The sequence below is a fragment of the Mobula birostris genome, chromosome 19 (assembly GCF_030028105.1).
Source record: "Mobula birostris isolate sMobBir1 chromosome 19, sMobBir1.hap1, whole genome shotgun sequence".
Lineage (NCBI taxonomy): Eukaryota > Metazoa > Chordata > Chondrichthyes > Myliobatiformes > Myliobatidae > Mobula > Mobula birostris.
Window position 1 is genome coordinate 56552274 of NC_092388.1, and position 18981 is coordinate 56571254.

At 38.0% G+C, this 18981-nt stretch overlaps 1 protein-coding gene across 11 annotated transcripts in view; it reads right to left on the reverse strand.

The window, feature by feature from the left end:
- Positions 1–4209: 4209 nt before the first annotated feature.
- Positions 4210–18981, reverse strand: part of atxn1a (ataxin 1a) — a 310350-nt gene continuing 295578 nt past the window's right edge. For all 11 annotated transcript variants that reach the window (XM_072283639.1, XM_072283638.1, XM_072283646.1 and 8 more), the window contains one exon: positions 4210–5699. In XM_072283639.1, the coding sequence (XP_072139740.1) occupies positions 5175–5699 (525 nt within the window). In that variant the 3' untranslated portion in view covers positions 4210–5174. The remainder of the gene's footprint in view (positions 5700–18981) is intronic.

Sequence of the window (18981 nt, forward strand, 5' to 3'; positions counted from 1 at the left end):
GTTGTCTCCATATTTTTGTCAAGTTAATCCTACTTAAGTACAACATTGGCTGTCATGACCTTTTCCAATTTCCAAGCCTCTCTGAGTTGGAAGAGTCAAAAGAATACCAGATGATGAACTTCAAGTAAACTGTGCCCACCTGCGTGAGCTGCATGTCAGAGAGATTTCAGGATCATCTCTCGATCCAGATTCCAGGTTGGGTAATGAATCCATTTCTGAACACTTGCAAATGAGGAAGGATGGAGGAAGAACTAATCCTCTACAAAATGAATTTGAGCTGAAGCTGAGGTTCAAAAAGATCACATCAAGACTTTTGGTTGCAGAGAGAAATATCTGAACACTATGCTACACTGTGAAGAAAAGGTCAAGATATACTTTATTGCCTTTTAAACACCATATTTGGTGGAGCACGGTTTCAGTGCCGTTGCCCAACTTCTTTCCAAGCAACGTACTGCAAATTACTGAACATGGAGATCTGAGACTCCTTCTGAGTGACCTCCAGCTTGATGTCGAGAAGCTGCTATCACTGCACCAAGCCCATCCATCTCATTGGAAGGTGAAAAAGCAATGAAGTAGTGAATACTTGGACTTCTTACACACACTCTAAAATTGTTGATGAAAATTGTATTTACTCTAATTAAGTAATTTTATTTGCCGTTTTAAATAGATGCAAATAATTTTTAAAATTATTTGTCACTGCTTTGAATCTGCAGTTACTATTTTCTTTCACTGTTCTTCGTAAAACGTATTTCTTTATATAGTTCTTTGTAATGGCCAGAAAGGGAGAAGGGGAGTTGGGTTTGTGATATGGGAGCCAAGGAGCAGTAACCCAAAAAGGTTTGGGAACCACTGGACTTAACTCAAAATTTCAACTGTCCGTTTCCCTTTTATAGATGCTGTCTAAGCCACTGGTGTTTAAACTTGTACTTTGAAGGCAAGTACAGCCTTTTTACTATAACATGGCTTTCTATTGTGCTAGATTCTTAGAATTGTAACAATTATGTTGGAGGAGAACTATCTATATAAAACTGCTGATCTGTAGGTCTTACAGCAATCAGATAATGACCAGATCAAGTGCTCTTTAGTAATAATGTTTAAGATATTCTGTTCCCCAGGAATCCAAGGATTGTGGGTTTTTCATAATGTGCTTGAATCAGCCTGCGGCACATTCTTCTCCCCCAGCCCCAAACCCTCCCCATGTTTTTTTTGTTGCAACACCAATTGAACCAAACTGGCTGCTGTCATGTAAGCTAAGGTAGGCCATGGCAGTGACTGGCTTCAGGCAGCAGATCCTGAAACTCTACACTGCCCTGACAGCCTCTCGATAACCTGATGCCTTTGAAATGAAAGAGAAATTGAAGTTTCAAGCATATTTAATAATTTACAATTATTACATTACTTTAAAGCATTTTATAGAACTCAAAATAAGTGAAAAACAAAGATAAAGTAAAATGCAGATTAGAATACTTCTATAAAAATGGGTCCATTATATGGGCAGTAACCAGATCGTTTACTTGCCTGAGGAGGTTGTGTGAAATAAGCTGATTCTTAAGAAGTGCATCAAAAGAATAAAACTAAAGACAAGCAACTGGAGGAAGCAGTTGTGGTTGGCACTGTTATTTTATTAGTACGAGTATACTGAAACAATAAACTTGTACTGGTATACAGACAATTTCTTTAAAACAAAATTTGTTCAAAGTCTGGATCAAATATTATCATAATAATGAAATAACTTCTAACTAGAAAACCTGCAAGCACCATCAAAGAAAGGGACCATAAAATTCAACAGACCCGAGTGTATCCTACAAATAGACACACCACGATTAGAAAATAGAATATGAATTCTTCCATTTGTATAATTGTTTAAAAAAAGCTAGTGCAAGTACAATATTGTACACTGGAATTACATAGAATACACACGTGTACGGAAAACGTCCCCCCCTTTCACAATGAAAGCTCTTAACTACGTATTTATGCACTGAAAAAACTCTCCCATCATCATTAAGGTGCAAAACATTTTATCCCTCCCCCATTTTCCTACCTCTACTGGCCATTGCCATTAGATGACCACAGCTTAGTCAGTCCACAAAGAAAACAAAAAAGACAATTGCCGCCTCTAATTGATTCTCAATGGAAGACTTAAAACTTTCAAAAGATACTAACAACCAAAAATATAGCAAACCTCAGGAGCAGCCGTTCACATCTGGGAACTATTCACAAACTGGCTGCACGTCCAAAAGCCTCTTTATACAGTACTTCAACCTCACCACAGCCTGAATAAATCAATCTCCTGGACATACCAAATTAAAATAAACAGCTAAAGGGAACCTTCAACTTTTCTAATGGTTTATTTCTCCCCTCCATTATATTACAAGGTATGAAAGTCAAAGCTAGTTTAAACAGTATCTGAGCCTTTCAAAAACTGAGTAACCTTTCATCAACATTCAAATCTCCATGTGCAATAGATTCACATTACCTGTACTAATCAACATATGTGAGCCTTGACTGTTAACTCTTCAAAAGCACTTTGTTTATAAGATTCCATGTAAATAGAGTGCCACCGTTATCTGATTAGTAAGGTAACAAATATTTGAGGCTAGGTCTGTTAAAAAGAAATTAGGCTTCGGAGTTAGTGAAAGTGCTGCTTCCGGTTACATCAGTGTTCCACATACACACCAGCCCATCCCTGAGTAAGAGGTGTGAAAGGGTTCTACAGGTCTCTCCAATCACTATATCCAACAAATTAAAAAGGTGTTGTAGGTGGAAATTTCTACTGCTATAGGAATAACCAGTAAATATTTGTAACTGTCTACAAACAGGTGGGAATACCCTGACTTAATTTTGTGTGAGGTTTTATTTTTACTCACTACAAACTTTTTAAAAAATAGCCTGTTGTCAGTTAACTATTGCAAATCAGACTTTGTACAGAGGCACATGGCTGATCTGGTTATAAATGTAAAAGCTTTCCTTGCATTCTAATTCAGCACACTTCTTCTTTAAAGAAGGCCAGGGACTCAGTTTAAAAAAAAGGCAGCAGTAAGATGATTCGTAAGAAATGCAATTTTTTAAAAATGTAAGCAAAAAGATGTGACCTATCATTTTAAACCTGGCTCTTTGAACAAATAGTTATTGCACATACTAAACAAGCAAACAATTTTGGAGTAATATGTGGGTGGATCAAGATCCTAGAACTGGAATTCGTACTTATAAATCAACAGAAACAAATAACTGAATCATTTGTATTGTGCCTGACCATTTCCTGTAGTGTTTCTTCAGAAGATTCAGTCAGTTAAACGAGTCCCTGCTTCCATGCTAGGAGGTTTCTTTAATAAAAATCACCTGACTGTAATAGCTACACTGATCCATTTAACTAAAAATCTCATATCTCCGCATTCCACTTCAATTTTCTTCTTGCTATCTAGCATTAAGAAAAATAAAAGAATATGAATGTGACTGCCCTGAGCAAGTTAATGGAAGGGCGGATGTATTTATTGAAAATAAACCCCACTTTATCATTAGGAACTCAGCACTAACCAAGTAATGTCAATGTGCAATATGTGAAAACCTGTTCAGCTATTTTGGTGCGCTGTTAAGAGTTTTAATTATTGTGAACTTCAACAATACTTAAGCCTTTTAGCCTCTCCAATCCTATACCCACTCATTTCCAGAGGATGTTGAAAGAGCTTTGGATACATTCTTAAAAGAGGCAAGTTAAGAAATTATTTTTCAATGCAAGCTAGACTGAGTTATTTGCACTAATTTAAAAAGTTACCGCCCACTAAACCCTCCCTCAATTCTAAGGTTTTAGTTTTATTTGATAGCTATTATGCAACAAGATTAAAGGAGGCTTTGTTCATTTTAAATACTGATAAATGAAAGTTTGAGTGTTATTGTATTATGTGCTTCAAAAAGCATTGCACTCTCTAAAATGATCTAAGAATTATTTGAAGGTGGCCAAGAACAAAGATTTGAATGATTAAAATCCTATACAATTTTTTAAAACTGTTGATATCACTGGTATGCACTGATATTTATGTGTAAAATGTAAATCAATCCGAAACCAGTTTTATGACACAAATGGAAACTACTTTTAATTTTTGAAACAGTCTGATATCTTTTAAAAGGGAAATTATTGGAAATATACAGCCTTTCGAACTGTCCTAGAGAGATTAATAGATATGACATACTTCTGCGTCAATCACTCAACACAGTTTCCCAAAAAAAACAACACTGTGGGAAGGTCCCAATGCTAAGGCAGGCCAAACAATATTCGCTACATCTCTCTTTTTTTTAAGTTTCCCCTTTTCAAAAAGGTAGAGAGCAAAACACAACTGACAGACTCACTGGATGATTGTTGACTCTCAAGGTGTGCAAATTGCCAAATGCTTTAAAAGTACAACAGTTAAACACTGGATAACTCTTAGATTTCTCTTCAAGCTTTTGTTTCAACTTACTGGGATTCCCCATCTCTCTCTTTATTAAGCATTACATTTAAAAAGTGCGTTCTGATAAAGCAGTCTTCAATGAACTACTACCATATTTACTCATTCATACAAGAATCATCGATTCTCATTCTTCCAAACAACTTGAATCTACAATTGGTTCTAGACTCATGTCTTCTAAAACTTACATTATTTTTCATTTCCTTTTCTTTTAAAGTTCAGTATCTAGTTTAAGTGGATGACAGTGTTTACAGATAACACTAAACTTGTCAATTTGGTATGATGTTGAGCATCCAGACTAAGATACCCAGTAAATAAATATTACTGAATTGCAAGTGCCCAAAGACCATCCTGCCACATTGTTATGTTGCACAATGTACAAATAAGCATGGGGGATAAAGAAAGTGGCACCAACTGTCACTAAATATGAACCAAATTTTAAAAAAACAGTACCAGAGAAGACTATAATGGATTCTAATCATGACAGGAATAATCCAGGTGAGAATTTTTATAAGGGCATTCAATAAACAGTGAACAGTCAAAGCTAGGTGGAAAGAACAGTTACCAGTCTCCTCCGTAACACCATTCAAAATTATTACAACATGTTATTAACAAAAACCTAAAATAACAAGCAGATAACGTGTAAATACTGGGGGTTTTTCTAGCTTTAAGTCTACAGTACAGTATTATAGATTTAACAATTTTGAGCTACTGTCACTCCCCAAAGTGCCTTCACTTGCCTATGTTGGACCGTCCTTCAATGCAAATCTTAACCTCCTGAGGAATGAAGGAAGGCTTGGGAAGATTCAATGGCTGCTCTTCAGTCTTCTCTACTTTTCGTGTTTCAGGAGCAGACCACCTTCTTTTTCTTGTTGAAGGCCTTCCAACCTCCGTTTTGTTGAGCCAAGACTTTGCAGATTGTACTGTAATGGTTTCAGAAAACAATTTGCCATTCTCTGAAACAACAGGTACATTTCCCTGAACAATCCCGTTCTCCCGCTCCAAGTATCGGGGCCTGCTCCCAGTTATACTATAATTCTTCGGGTGCTTCAACAAAGCACCAGTCGTGTCAATAGCCTGTCCTTTATTTATAGAGCCATTTTTCAGATTTTTCAGTGTGAGAGATATGCAAACATCGCCAACAGAAAGTTTCGAACATGGCAAGCCAAATAGTTGGGAGGTTCTCTCCGGACAACATGATGACCAGCCTTTTCCAAAAACAAAAAAAGGATGTTCCACCAGAACTTCAACACTGACCTGAAAATCAAATTCAACAAAGTAAATCTGCATCTGTTTTAATGCAACATACAACTTCATTAAATTTACAAGTATATTAACTGTTAACAAAGTAAAGGATAAAACATGAGCAAAGACAATGAAAGTGACTAGCTACTGTTTTAGATAACACATGAAGAATATGACTCAGTATTTCACTTGTTAATAACAGCAGTATGAATTACGCCTGGAGTGGCAAAGTCTTCATTCTTCATATTATTGCCCAGCCCATTCCTTTGTTGATTGCCTTGCTAAGCTTCATGTCAAGCTTTGAATTTTAAGAAAGTAAAATCAATTCTGATAATTAGAATGAAGATATACGGCTTCAAATATTGCTTGTAATAGTGAAAGAATTAATAGAAACGACAGCACCAGCTTGGTGGAATGTAAATTTTTTTCTGAGGTGAACAAATCCAAATTATTTCTGTGAGCCATTTACATGAAATCTGTTTTATTTTAACCCACACGTGCATGTACTAATTAGTTATGCAAATAAAACACAAGTGCTAAAGTTCATTGCCATTGAAGGTTTGATTACTATGAAACAACAAAAAGGTGAAGGTAAATGCCTAGAGTTTTTGTATCTGCCTGCATTGTTTATTGAAAATTATTTTCAAATACCTTACCAGCCCCAGGAACTCAACAGATCTAGGTTTTATGTTTATCCCTAAAGCATTTCATCAACAATTTTTAAATATCTTCTGCTTTATAAATTATCACTCCTTCACAAATTGTTTTTAAACCTCCACATTTTCTCTCCTTTACTCATCACAAAATGGTATTTTACCATTTGTATCTGTATGATTCATAATCCAAAAAAACATACAGCTCCTTGTTTAAGATGGTTGACCTTGCAGTCACTGAAGTTTGCTCCACATATTCACTCCATATATTTACAACTGTGAATAAGTCTCTCTTCTGCTTCAAAAAGATATTTCTCTCTTTTATTTCTCACTGTTAGAAAGTGCACATGGTATGTATGAACATGTAAAATACTTGTTTTACCATTAAGATGATCATTGATCTGTTTCTGACCTCAGCTCCCACATGCTTGTCTATCCTGACATCTTTTTTGCTCGTCAAAAATACATCTTACTTCTGCCTTAAAAATATTCAAAGACCACACTTAGGTTGCTCTTTGAAAAAGTTCCAAAATTTTCTCAGATTAAGTTGTTTACTTCAGCACCCTTTGTAAAAGAGTGACTCTAAGTTCTCCCACAAGTGGAAACATCTTCTCCACATCCATGCTGTACAGACACCTCAAGATCTTATGTGTCTCAATCAAGTCACCTTCACACGAGCCTAACCCATCCAATCTTCCCACAGAAGGCAATTTGTTCATAACTCTTAACCTCTGAACTATTTCCAATGCACCTGCATTCTTCTCAAAATGAGCAGACCAATAACGTACGCGGTATCCCAAATGTGGTTATCGCCCATACTCTATGCACTAAGTTACGAAAATCCCTCTGTTGTCAGAGCTCTGCAATATCACCATTTAGTTAATATAATAGTAATAATAAGTATTTTATTGATCCAGCGTGGGAAATTCTTTTGTTACAGAAGTAACATTTAAAAACACATCTAGCAGTGTGCAGACTTAGCTAATAAAGTACAGAATAATAATATACACAATTTACCAATGTGCAATAATAATGTATGAAATAAAACAGAGACTACTGTACTATGATGTGTTCTCCTGTTGCTCCTTTAAAAAAATCTCCTGTGAAAAAGGATAATTTCACATTGCATTCTATCTACTTGCATTCTAACTACTTGATGCCCTTGTTACTTTCTTCCTCATCTTTAGCAACCATCCCTGAAGTTCCTTTATCTAATTTACTCACATGCATTTGTAAAAAGAGCTGAGGCCCAGACCAACTCCTGTAACACACTTGTTCCACTTGCCAACAGAAATGTCCTTTCTTGGTTCCATATTAGATGCAAATACTTGACCAAAGAGTCACACAACACTGAAAACCCTTCAGCCCATCATGTCCACACTAACCTCAAGCACCCATCCAAACTAATTCCATTTCTTAACTCTAGATCCATCGCCTACAATGCACTGGTAATTTAAGTGCTTGTCTGAATACTACTAAACTATGGGGAGTGTATCTGTCTCCACTCGGGCAGTGCATTACGGATTCAAATCACCCACTAGATGAAAACAATTCTTCTTCAGATCTCCTCTAAATCTCTTACCTTTTACCCTAAACACACACTTTCTAGTTTCTGTTACCTCTGTTATGGGGAGGAGTTCCCTCCTGTTTATCCTATCTATGCCCCTCATAATTTTATGTATCTCTTTCAGCTCTCCCCTGAGCCCCTCTGCTCCAAGGAAAGCAAACCTAGCCTATTCAGACTCTCCTGATAAATGAACTGCTCCAAAACAAGCAACATCCTGGTGAATATCCTCTGTATCCTCTGCAGTGCAATCATATCCTTCCTATATTTGTGGCAAACAGAACCATCCACGATATTTCAGCTGTGGCATAACAGATGTTTTACAATTACATCTTTGTTTTTACATTCTATTCCCCACACAGCTAAGTACCGTTTCCTGAATGCCTTCTTTGCCACCTTTGCTATGTTACCACATTCAGGAATCATCATACACTAAGGTCTATTTGTGCCTCGATACATCCTAAAATTTTATTATAGGTATAATTATAGGATAATTATATTATATATTAATTCTCCCTTACCCTGTACTTCCAGGATTAAACTCCATCTATCTTACCAACAGATCAATTTTGTCGTAAGAGTGTATGTCTAGCCTCCTCACTTTCACCAATAGCAGTAATTTTGTGTCATCAGCATCTCCTTTCATATCCAAATGATTCATGTGTATTATAAATAGCAAGTGTCCAAGCACTACAGGTCTCTTGGCTTTCAATCACAAAAGTAGCCCATTACCACCACCCTCTGCTTCCCATCAGCAAGCCAATTTTGAGTGCAATCTGCCAGGTACAATACATGCAAGGTAAATGAAACCATTCTGTTAGAAATTAAGCACTGTATGAATGGTTCTAGTGCAACTAAACTTAAGCATAACCATGCATTTCAGGTTCTCATCTTTATTTAAATCCTTTAATTGTGACATCCTTCTTACTTATAATTTTCTCCAATCCCATAACCTATCAAGTTTTCTGCTCTCCTCATTAAGAGTCTCTTCTACATCCATTATTCATTGATGACTCTTTCTCTATAAACCTCTGATCAAGCCTTTGGCCCAATATTGCAGAAGCACATTTTTTTCTTAACATTCTGTCAATTCCCTTTGGACACTTAATTAGATTAAAGGGGCAATACAAATGCAGATTGTTGTTAGTTCAAATGAAGTATTGCTGCTGACAATCTTAAGCAAGAAGATTTTCTACATTGCTGAAATGAACCAACAAATCCAGATGAAGAGACTCAACCTGAAACAACGCCTGTTCATTTCCTCCACCTTCTTGTTTGTTGTTACACATTCCAGGATCTGCTGTCTCCTGTATCTTCAGGTCCCTATTATGATGGTTTATTTCCAATTATGCCTCAATACCTTGTCTTGTGGATATAAATGAGAAACATAGTACACATTATCTGAAAGTGACCCTTTTAAAAACTAAATGAAAAATTCAGATCTATTTAATTTTGAATATGTGCAATTGCTTGGTATACTGTATGCAACTTCAATTTTCAATGTAGGCTTAGAACTTAGAATGAAAAGAAGGGAGCAAGGCCAGAAAGCATCATAAGGTCCTCCGTGACTGCTTTGAATCGGTTGACTGGTTAGTATTCAAGGACCTCAGCTGTGACGGATTTTATTTGGAAATGCACGGAGGACTGCATGTCTCGCAAGACGATCCGGGTATTCCCTAACCAGAAACCTTGGATGAATTATGAGGTTAAGTTGCTTTTAAAGGCTAGAGCTGTGGCTTTTAGGTCCGGGGAAACTAGTCACTACACGGAATCCAGGTGTGAACTCCGGAAAGCCATTAAGGGCGCCAAGAGGCAATATCGAGCCAAGCTGGAAGCCCAGGCTAACCAGAGGGATGCCAGAAGACTATGGCAGGGTCTAAATGAGATCACTGGGCGCAAAGAAAAGGCTGGGTATAACAATAACTGTGGCGCTTCTCTTCTTGACGAACTTAACGTATTCTACGCAAGATTCCAACAGAAGAGGAGCTCCCTCCGGATGAACTGGACCTGGTGGCATTGAGATTCATCGTCACCGAGGAGGACGTTAGAAGGGCCTTCCTGAAGATAAATCCAAGGAAGGCGACAGGCCCAGATGGCGTCCCAGGACAGGTTCTCCAAGCCTGTGCAAGCGAGCTAGCTGGAGTGTTTGCTGACATCTTCAACTGCTCCTTGCTTCAGTCTAAGATCCCCTCGTGTTTTAAGAAGGCAACGATAATCCCAGTGCCGAAGAAGAGCAAGGTGGCATACCTGAATGACTATCGACCTGTGGCTCTGACATCAATTGCTATGAAGTGCTTCGAGAGATTGGCTATGGCACACATCAACCACAGCCTACCGGTCAACCTCGACGCTTTGCAATTCGCCTACTGGACACAACCCACCCAGCCAACACACTTTTCGTCCCTGTTCCCTCTGGGAGAAGGCTCAGGAACTTGAAGACTCGAACGGCCAGATTTGGTAACAGCTTCTTTCCAACTGTGATAAGACTGCTGAACGGATCCTGACCCGGATCTGGGCCGTACCCTCCAAATATCCAGACCTGCCTCTCGGTTTTTTTGCACTACCTTACTTTCCATTTTTAAATTTTCTATTTATGATTTATAATTTAAACTTTTATATTTATTTTTACTATTTTTAATATTTAATATTTGTAATCCAGGGAGCGGAAAGCACAGAATCAAATATCGCTGTGATGATTGTACATTCTAGTATCAATTGTTTGGCGACAATAAAGTATAAAGTATATCAAGGAACAGTGAACAGTAAGTGAACATTAATTCAAGCTTTTTAATGAGATTTAAATATTTAGCTATTGATTTGCTGTGAAAAAATTTTATAGGATCTTCAGGAGTAATAGACATTAAGATTTTTTCCACCTACACACATATTGCATCAACTTTTCCACCACACATTCCTCAGTCCCTATTTATAACAAAATCCACCTACACAAACTTGTCACTCTGGAGAGGGACTTGGCTCTGGAGGAAATCAAGATTAAGTGGAGTCAGGTGAAGCAGGATAAAACGGACAAGGAATAGCTAGACCACAGTATGGAAACATAATTCAGTCCACTTCAGTCATACATTATCTAACGTTTTAATATTTCCACAATAAGATTGTGCTCACATTTTTAAAGGATACTGTGTATAAAAGCTGTTGCACAGTAACACTCCTTCCAAGCAGTGATGGAATTAAACAACTAATATAAGATCTGCTGGGGATGATCGGGGTGTGGGGAAGGAGGTGTAATCACAAAGGCAGATTCCATTATAAATAATCCATTAAACTGAAAATAGGTTGCCACTTGCACACCTCAAAATTTGTCAAGTGGTTGACCACTAAGCTTGCCTATTTTGAAAGCCTCCGTTTTCTCATTCCCTCTGAAATAAAGGCCAATTGAAAGGAGAAATGCATTATTAACAAACCTGGGTGATTTTTTTGAGGATTTAATTAGCATGTCAGACAAGAGAGTAGATAATGTCTGTGGAAAGACTGCAGATTGTTTTCTTCAGAGAACAGTAATTTACAAGGGTGTTTACAATTATAAATGGTTATTAAGTCTGTCACGAGCCTTGTGGCCCATCAGACCGGTGCTTATGCCGGTTTCCGTGGCGTGAAGCAACTGAGAGTACGAAACTCCCCCCCGGGATAGGACGCCAGTCTATCGCAAGGTTAACATCCAGCATTTTTGCCGGTACCCATTCTCAGCTGGGTAGACTGGAGCATGTGTGGTTAAGTGCCTTGCTCAGTCGAGGCTCGAACCCACGACCTTCAGATCGCTAGCCCTAACCACTTGGCCACTCTATAAATGGTCATAATAAAGAGAAATTGTTTCCACTGGCAGATGTATAGGTTATTTTAAGGCACATTTTTATGGTGACTGGCAAAACTGGGGAGGCAACTTTGAAGAGTTCACAGCAATTTGTGGTGAACTGGAATCCACAGCCTGAGAATGTGGTGGAAGCAGATTCAATTAAGACATCGGCAAAAGAACTGAATAAATATTTATGGTGTGGGGGGGGGGGAAGGAACAGGATAATAAAGAACGGGAGTAGAAATTCATTGGATTAAGCACAATATATTCAGATAGTCATCGAATCATACAGCACAGAACAAGCCCTTCAGCTCAACAGGTCCATGCCAACTAAAATTCCTATCTAGGCTAGTCCTAATCAGATGTACTCACAGCCTTTAGATTAGAATTTACTTCATAGGTAAAAGCTATTCAGCAATTCATAATAACATAAGGAACTGGTGTAGGAATAGGTCATATGGACCTCAAACCTGAGCTACCATTCAATAAGGTCACAGATGATCTGATCTCATCATCTTCATCTTCCTACCTTGTTTCCCATAGTCCTATAGCTCAAAAAATTGGTTATCCCAGCCTTTAGTAGATTCAATAATTCAGATTCTACAGCTCAGTGCAGTAGGTTTTCTATGTTTCTGTGTATATCTTTATTTTATGTCATTTATTTTTATTTTAATATTCCTTGCTATCTTATTCTGATAACCTACTTCACTCCTTCCTTTTTTAAAGACATCTTTTGCCTATCTCTAACATTCTTCCTATTCTTCTAAACCCCCAGTGTAAATCTTCATAGCATTATATTCCTTGTTAGCAAATTTGACACCATTTTTAACTTTAACTTTAGTTAGCCATGAATGGATCATCCTTCCCTGAGAATCTAGCATTCAATGGAGAATACTTTTGAAGGTTAAAGCAAAGGAACTTTTTTTCCCGGACAGCATGGTAGCGCAGCAGTCAGCTTAATGTTATTACAAAGCCAGTGACCCGGGTTCGGTCCCTGCCACCACCTGTAAGGAAATTGTACGTTCTCTTTGTGACAGCTTGGGTTCAGTTTCCTCCCACAGTCCAAAGCAGGTTAATTGGTCATTGTAAATTGTTGTGCGACTGAGATAGTGTTAAATAGTTGGGCTGCGGACAGCATGGCTCGTTGGGCCAGAAGGGCCTGTACTGTGCTGCATCTCTAAATAAACAGACTTGCCAACCTAATCTAATCTTCCAGCACATTAAATCTTTTAAATAGCAGCAGCATGTGCACTTGAAATGTGGTCAAGATTTTAACATCCAATATTTTTAGTGTGGTCCAGATCCCTATATTAATTCTCTTCTACCCTTTAATCTTTCTCCTTTATGTCTATGCCTCCTGGTTTTCGACTCCACTACCAGAATTTCAAACAAGAGAAAATCTGCAGATGCTGGACATCCAAGTAACACACACAGAATGCTGAAGGAACTCAGCAAGCCAGGCAGTATCAATGGAAAAAGAGTACAGTTGATGTTGACTCCACAGCCCAAAACATCGAGTGTACTCTTTTCCATAGATGTTGCCTGACCTGCTGAGTTCCTCCAGCATTGTGTGTGTGTGTGTGTGTGTGTGTGTGTGTGTGTGTGTGTGTGTATGTGTGTGTGTTAGCAGGAGAATTTGTACTCTTCCCCCATCTTTGATCTGTATAATTTAATTAATTAAACCTCGTGTGTGTGTGTGTGTGTGTGTGTGTGTGTGTGTGTGTGTGTGTGTGTGTGTGTGAGCAGGAGAATTTGTACTCTTCCCCCATCTTTGATCTGTATAATTTAATTAATTAAACCTCATTTCAGGCTTCTGTGTTCTAAAGAAAATGACGTTCCATTCAACCTTTCCTCATAGCTGATATTTTGCACACCTTGTAGCATCCTCTTAAATCTTTTTGGCAGCCTCTCCAGTGCAATCGTATCTTTGCTGTAATGTGGTGACCAGAGCTGTGACCTAACTCATGTTGTATATAATTCTAGCAAAACCACTCTGCTCTCACGTACAGTGCATCAGCTATAAAGGCAGAATGCAGTGTTCCTTTTTAAACACTAAGATAATGGAAACACAGGCTCTTAAGGTTCCCCTGATTCCATCCTTTAATTATGTATCCTTAAAATTACTTCACACTTATCTAAAATTGATTTCATTTAGTAATTTTCTGCCAACCAATCAAATTGTTAATATCTTCCCTCATTCAAAAGCTTTCCTCCTCAGTATCAATCCAATTCATGTATTATTGCAGGCATTTCTCTTTCTCTTACACTTACTCTGGTTGTATTTTTTTTGTAAAAAAATCATAAGAACGTGCTGTTACTGGTAATTTCCATATATTTTATGGGCCAAAACTCAGAAACTCTTAGAATTTACCATAACATAATCTCAGTTGGTATCGGAGCCAACCTGAGAATGAGAATACTCAAGAATATGAAAAACACCTACTCAAAGTATGGCAAAATAATTGTTTTGCCACAAATTTGTTAATAATAGAAAACAAAATTAATATAGTAGTTATTGTTCCAATGATGATGCAATAAACAGCAAGGAAAATTTGGATCATTTGAAAGTTATCTGGGCTGCTTCACGTGAATATATTTATTTTCTTTCCGGGCTGGCCAGTGGGCAATTTCTATTGCGTCCAGAGCAGTTATCGACAAACATTCTGTTGCTCTCTAACATTCTTTAAATTCTTACCATCTTAAATAAGGGCGTTAATTTTTTGGATACAAAATACAAATTCAACTGTTCTGAAAAGGTTCTGTTTTTGCAGTTTTGTAAATTTTGTCCATGTGGCAAGATACACCACATTCCCTCAAAATAGATAATCATATCTCAACAGTATTGTGACGAATGGCATCAAAAGCACGCAAGAACAACAAGAAAGAACAGCTACTAAAAGAACGGGGGTGCAGGGAAAGGAGAGGGGTATGGATGGAGAGGGAGGTGGGGGGATAGAGAGATGGATTGGATTGTATAATTGTTATTTTCCTTGTAGTAACTTTCTTATGCTTGTTTGTATTTTATATAATTACAATGAATGTGTAATTGTTTAGTGTGTTTTGTAGTGACTGCAGTTGCATTATTTGAATATTGCATTATTTGAATGGGGCTATCTTATTGGTTAATTTAAGCAATGGAATTTGAATGGAATGTACATTATCAGCCAAGTGGTATAAACGGACCAGACACATTGGATTGGTCCCTTTCTCTTTCCTCGAGTCCCTCTTTGTCTCTGTCTTTTAGACTCTGCTTTTGCTTGCTCATTTTCCCTTTTCCCTTGTTTTTGTTCTTGTAATGCTTAATAAACAATCATAAGCACCATGTCTTATCCCTCATTCTTGACTTCTGAAGAACCTCCGATCAAAAGCATCAGGATCAAACTAGAGGGAGGAAAACAGGAAAGTAGTTTTGTCATTTGTAGACTTTTGTATTTATGGGAGCTTGTTTGTATATAAGAGTGTCCATTAGTTGGGCATTCATAACCTGGGGACAGCCTATACAAGTTCATTAACCATTTTGGTTTTCAGCCAAATAAGATTGGAAAATAATTAATTGGTGACAAGATAATTACAGCTCCAGACTGTTTTATAATGTTAGCATTTTATTGAGAAGGAGAAATCCTCTCTGGAGCTGTATTCTCAGAATACTAATTGATCTCTGTGCTTCTAAGTAGTAGTAGAGTAGAGGCTAAAGAAAAATAAAAGTAAAGAATAATACGAGACTTAGAAATCAAACTATCTTTAAATTTCCAAAAATACTTCAAGGAATTTGTTACCTCAGAAGAATCAACTCAATAAGGAAGGAAAAGCATCAACCACTACACAATGCCTTTTTTGATCTCACAAAAACCTTTAATTCTATTAATTAAGGGGGATTATGAAGCATCTTACTCAACTTTGGCTGCCCATAGAAATTAACTTCCAAGTTATATCCACTGCAAGCTAATCTTAACTAATTTTTTCATTACAGTAATGTGTAAAAATATATATATGTAGCTAAAGTACCTAAGAATTTTGCAAATTACTGTAGTAATTTTATGTATTGTACTGTACTGCTGCAGCGAAAAAAAAAACAAATTTCATGACGTGAGTGATGATAAATCTGATTCTGATATGGGTCTTCATTGTTGATTAAGAGTGGGAAGGGGGTGGGGAGAGGAGAATCATGGTTGGGAAAAGGGGAAGGTGGCAGAGAGAGAGCAGGAAGCACTAGAGAGACATTCTGCAATGATCAATAAACCAACTGTTTGGAATTAAATTACCTTGGATGGTGTCTCAGGGCTGGATGTGTCTGCACCCATACCACCACCCCCTGCCCCTGGCACTCCTTCTCTGCCACCTATCCCACAGTTTCCCAGGCGCTCTACCCTCACCCTTCCAAACATCCTTTGATCCCTGCAGATTTACAAATTTGTTCTCCACTCCAAGCTGACAAATACAGTACTGTGCAAAAGCTTTGAGGCACTCTAGCTATATATACATGCCTGAGACTGCACAGTACTGAATATGATTTCTAAATAGACTAACAGAAAGAAAGCTTATCAATTCCGCAAAACTTTGTGGTAGTTCTGCACTTTACAATATTCCAGTTGGAGTGGATTCCATCTGCAGGACAAATGGAAAACTATTCAACCTAAGTCACCTCCACTCCAGAACAAGGTCACTCCAAACGATGTTGTGCTGTATTCCCGAATTATGCTTATGCATGTGCACATTCCAAGACTAATTTTGAAGTCATCACCAACTAAAACACTGAAGCATTCAGGAAACGGACCTACACATCCTTGGCTGTCAACTAAGAAAAGCATCTCACAGTTAACTCCCATTGACTTCCAAGTAATTGACGTACTTGCTCATTAACTGCTCCATAAGCATGCCAAGTCTAGTCTTAGTAGCTCATGTGTGTTTAACATAACTTTAATGACTACCAGTCAATCCATCCCAGAAAATAAATAATTGTAAGTTTGACTTGTTTTAAGACTAATTATTCTTACATCTTATTTTACTTTCTTACATTCCTTGCATCTGGTTTTACATTGCATTCTAGCTGATCTTTTTCAGTCTTTGATTCTCTGTCCTTAAATATCATTCATTGAGGTAATACACTGAGTCCACCATTACTCTCCGAAGCTATGTTGTCCTCACCGCAGGTTTTATAAATTTCAACTACAATGCACTGGTGGGCAAACAATACATAGTCATGCATAAGTCTGCTTCTGCAATGCATGGCTCCCAAGTCCTAGTGGATAGACATTGTTTCCTGAGCTTTAAGTATCAGCAGCTTAGCAACCAAAGTTAATCCTGTAGCTCTCTTGACAGTTATTTTTCCGACATGTCAGTCCATAGCCTACTCTTGTGCCAAGATGAGGTCACCCTCAGGGTGGAGGAGCAACACTTTATGTTCCGTCTGGGTAGCCTCCAACATGATGGCATGAATATTGATTTCACCTTCCTTTAAAAAAAAATGCCCTCCCCCTCCCCTTGTCTTCTATTCCCCACTCTAGTCTTTTACCACTTCTCACTTGCCTATCACTTCCCCCGGTTCCGCTCCCCCTTCCATGTTCCACTCTCCTCTCCTAACAGATCCCTTCCTCTCCAGCCCTTGACATTTCCTACCTATCTGGCTTCACTTATCACCTTCCAGCTATTCTTCTTCCCCTCCCACTTTTTTGTTCTGGCATCTTGCCTTTTCCTTACCAGTCCAGTCCTGAAAAATAGTCTTGGTCCGAAACGTCGACTGTGTATTAATTTCCATAGATGCTGCCTGGTCTGCTGAGTTCCTCCAGCATTTTGTGTGTGTGTTGTTTTTCTTTCCCTGCCTCTTTCAAATGCTTTTTCAGCTTTATTTCACACCTTGCTAACCTCACACAAATACCCTATAATTTTTATTTCTTCTAGATAGTGAATATGTAATAAGGATACTATTACTTGGAAATTGTTTAAGCATTTTGGATAACATTATGAAAATAAAAGTATTTTATAAATTTTGTGAGCTCAGATTTGGGAGAAGGAATTCAGCTGCAGACAGTTGTACACTATAGAGGCATTCATCCAAAGATGGCCATAGAAGGAGCTTAGGAAAGAAGAGGTCTCCATATACAGTGCCCATAAAACGTATTCATCCCCCTTGGAAGTTTTCATGTTTTACAACATTGAATCACAAAGGATTTAATTTGGCTTTTTTTTGACACTGATCAACAGAAAAAGACTTTCATGTCAAAGGAAAATATCTAAATTAATTACAAATATAAAACACAAAATAATTGATTGCCTAAGTATTCACCTGCTCTAATATGATGTATCAAATCATCAGTGGTGCAGCCAATTGGTTTGTGAGGTTACATAAATAGCTAAATGGAGATCACCTGTGTGCAGTCAAGGTGTTTCAATTGATTGTAGTAAAAATGCACACATATCTGAAAGGTCCAACTACTAGTGAGTCAGTATCCTGGCAAAAACCATACCATGAAGACAAAAGAACACTCCAAGCAACTCCATGAAAAGGTTATTGAAAAGCACAAGTCAGGACATGGATACAAGAAAATTTCCAAGTCACTGAATATCCCTTGGAGTACAGTTAAGTCAATCATCAAGAAATAGAAAGAATATGGCACAGCTGGAAATCTGTCTAGAGCAGGTCGTCCTCAAAAACAGAGTTGCCATGCAAGAAGGAGACTAGTGAGGGAGGTCACCAAGAGACCTAAAACAACTCTGGAGGATTTACAAGCTTCAGTGGCTGAGATGGGAGAGGCTGCGCATACAATAACTGTTACTTGAGTGCTTCAGTCGCAGCTTTACGGAAGAGTGTCAATGAGAAAGCCACTGTTGAAAATAAAACATGAGGCTTGTGGGAGACTCTGAAGTCAGCTGGAAGAAGGCTCTATAGTCTGATGAAATCAAAATTGAGCTTTTTAGTTATGAGACAAAACACTATGTTTGGCATATTCCAAACACTGCAAAACACACTATCCCTGCTGTGAAGCATGGTGGTGTGGGGGCTTCACTGCAGCAGGCCCTGGAAGGCTTGTGAAGGTAGAGGGTAAAATGAATGCAGTAAAGTACAGGGAAATCATGGAGGAAAACCTGATGCAGTCTGCAAGAGAACTGCAACTTGGGAGAAGATTGTTTTCCAGCAAGACAGTGACCCCAAGCACAAAGCCAAAGCTACACAGGAATGGCTTAAAATCAACAAAGTTTATGTCCTGGAGTGGCCAAGTCAGATTCTGGACCTCAATCCAATTGAGAATTTGCAACTGGTCTTCA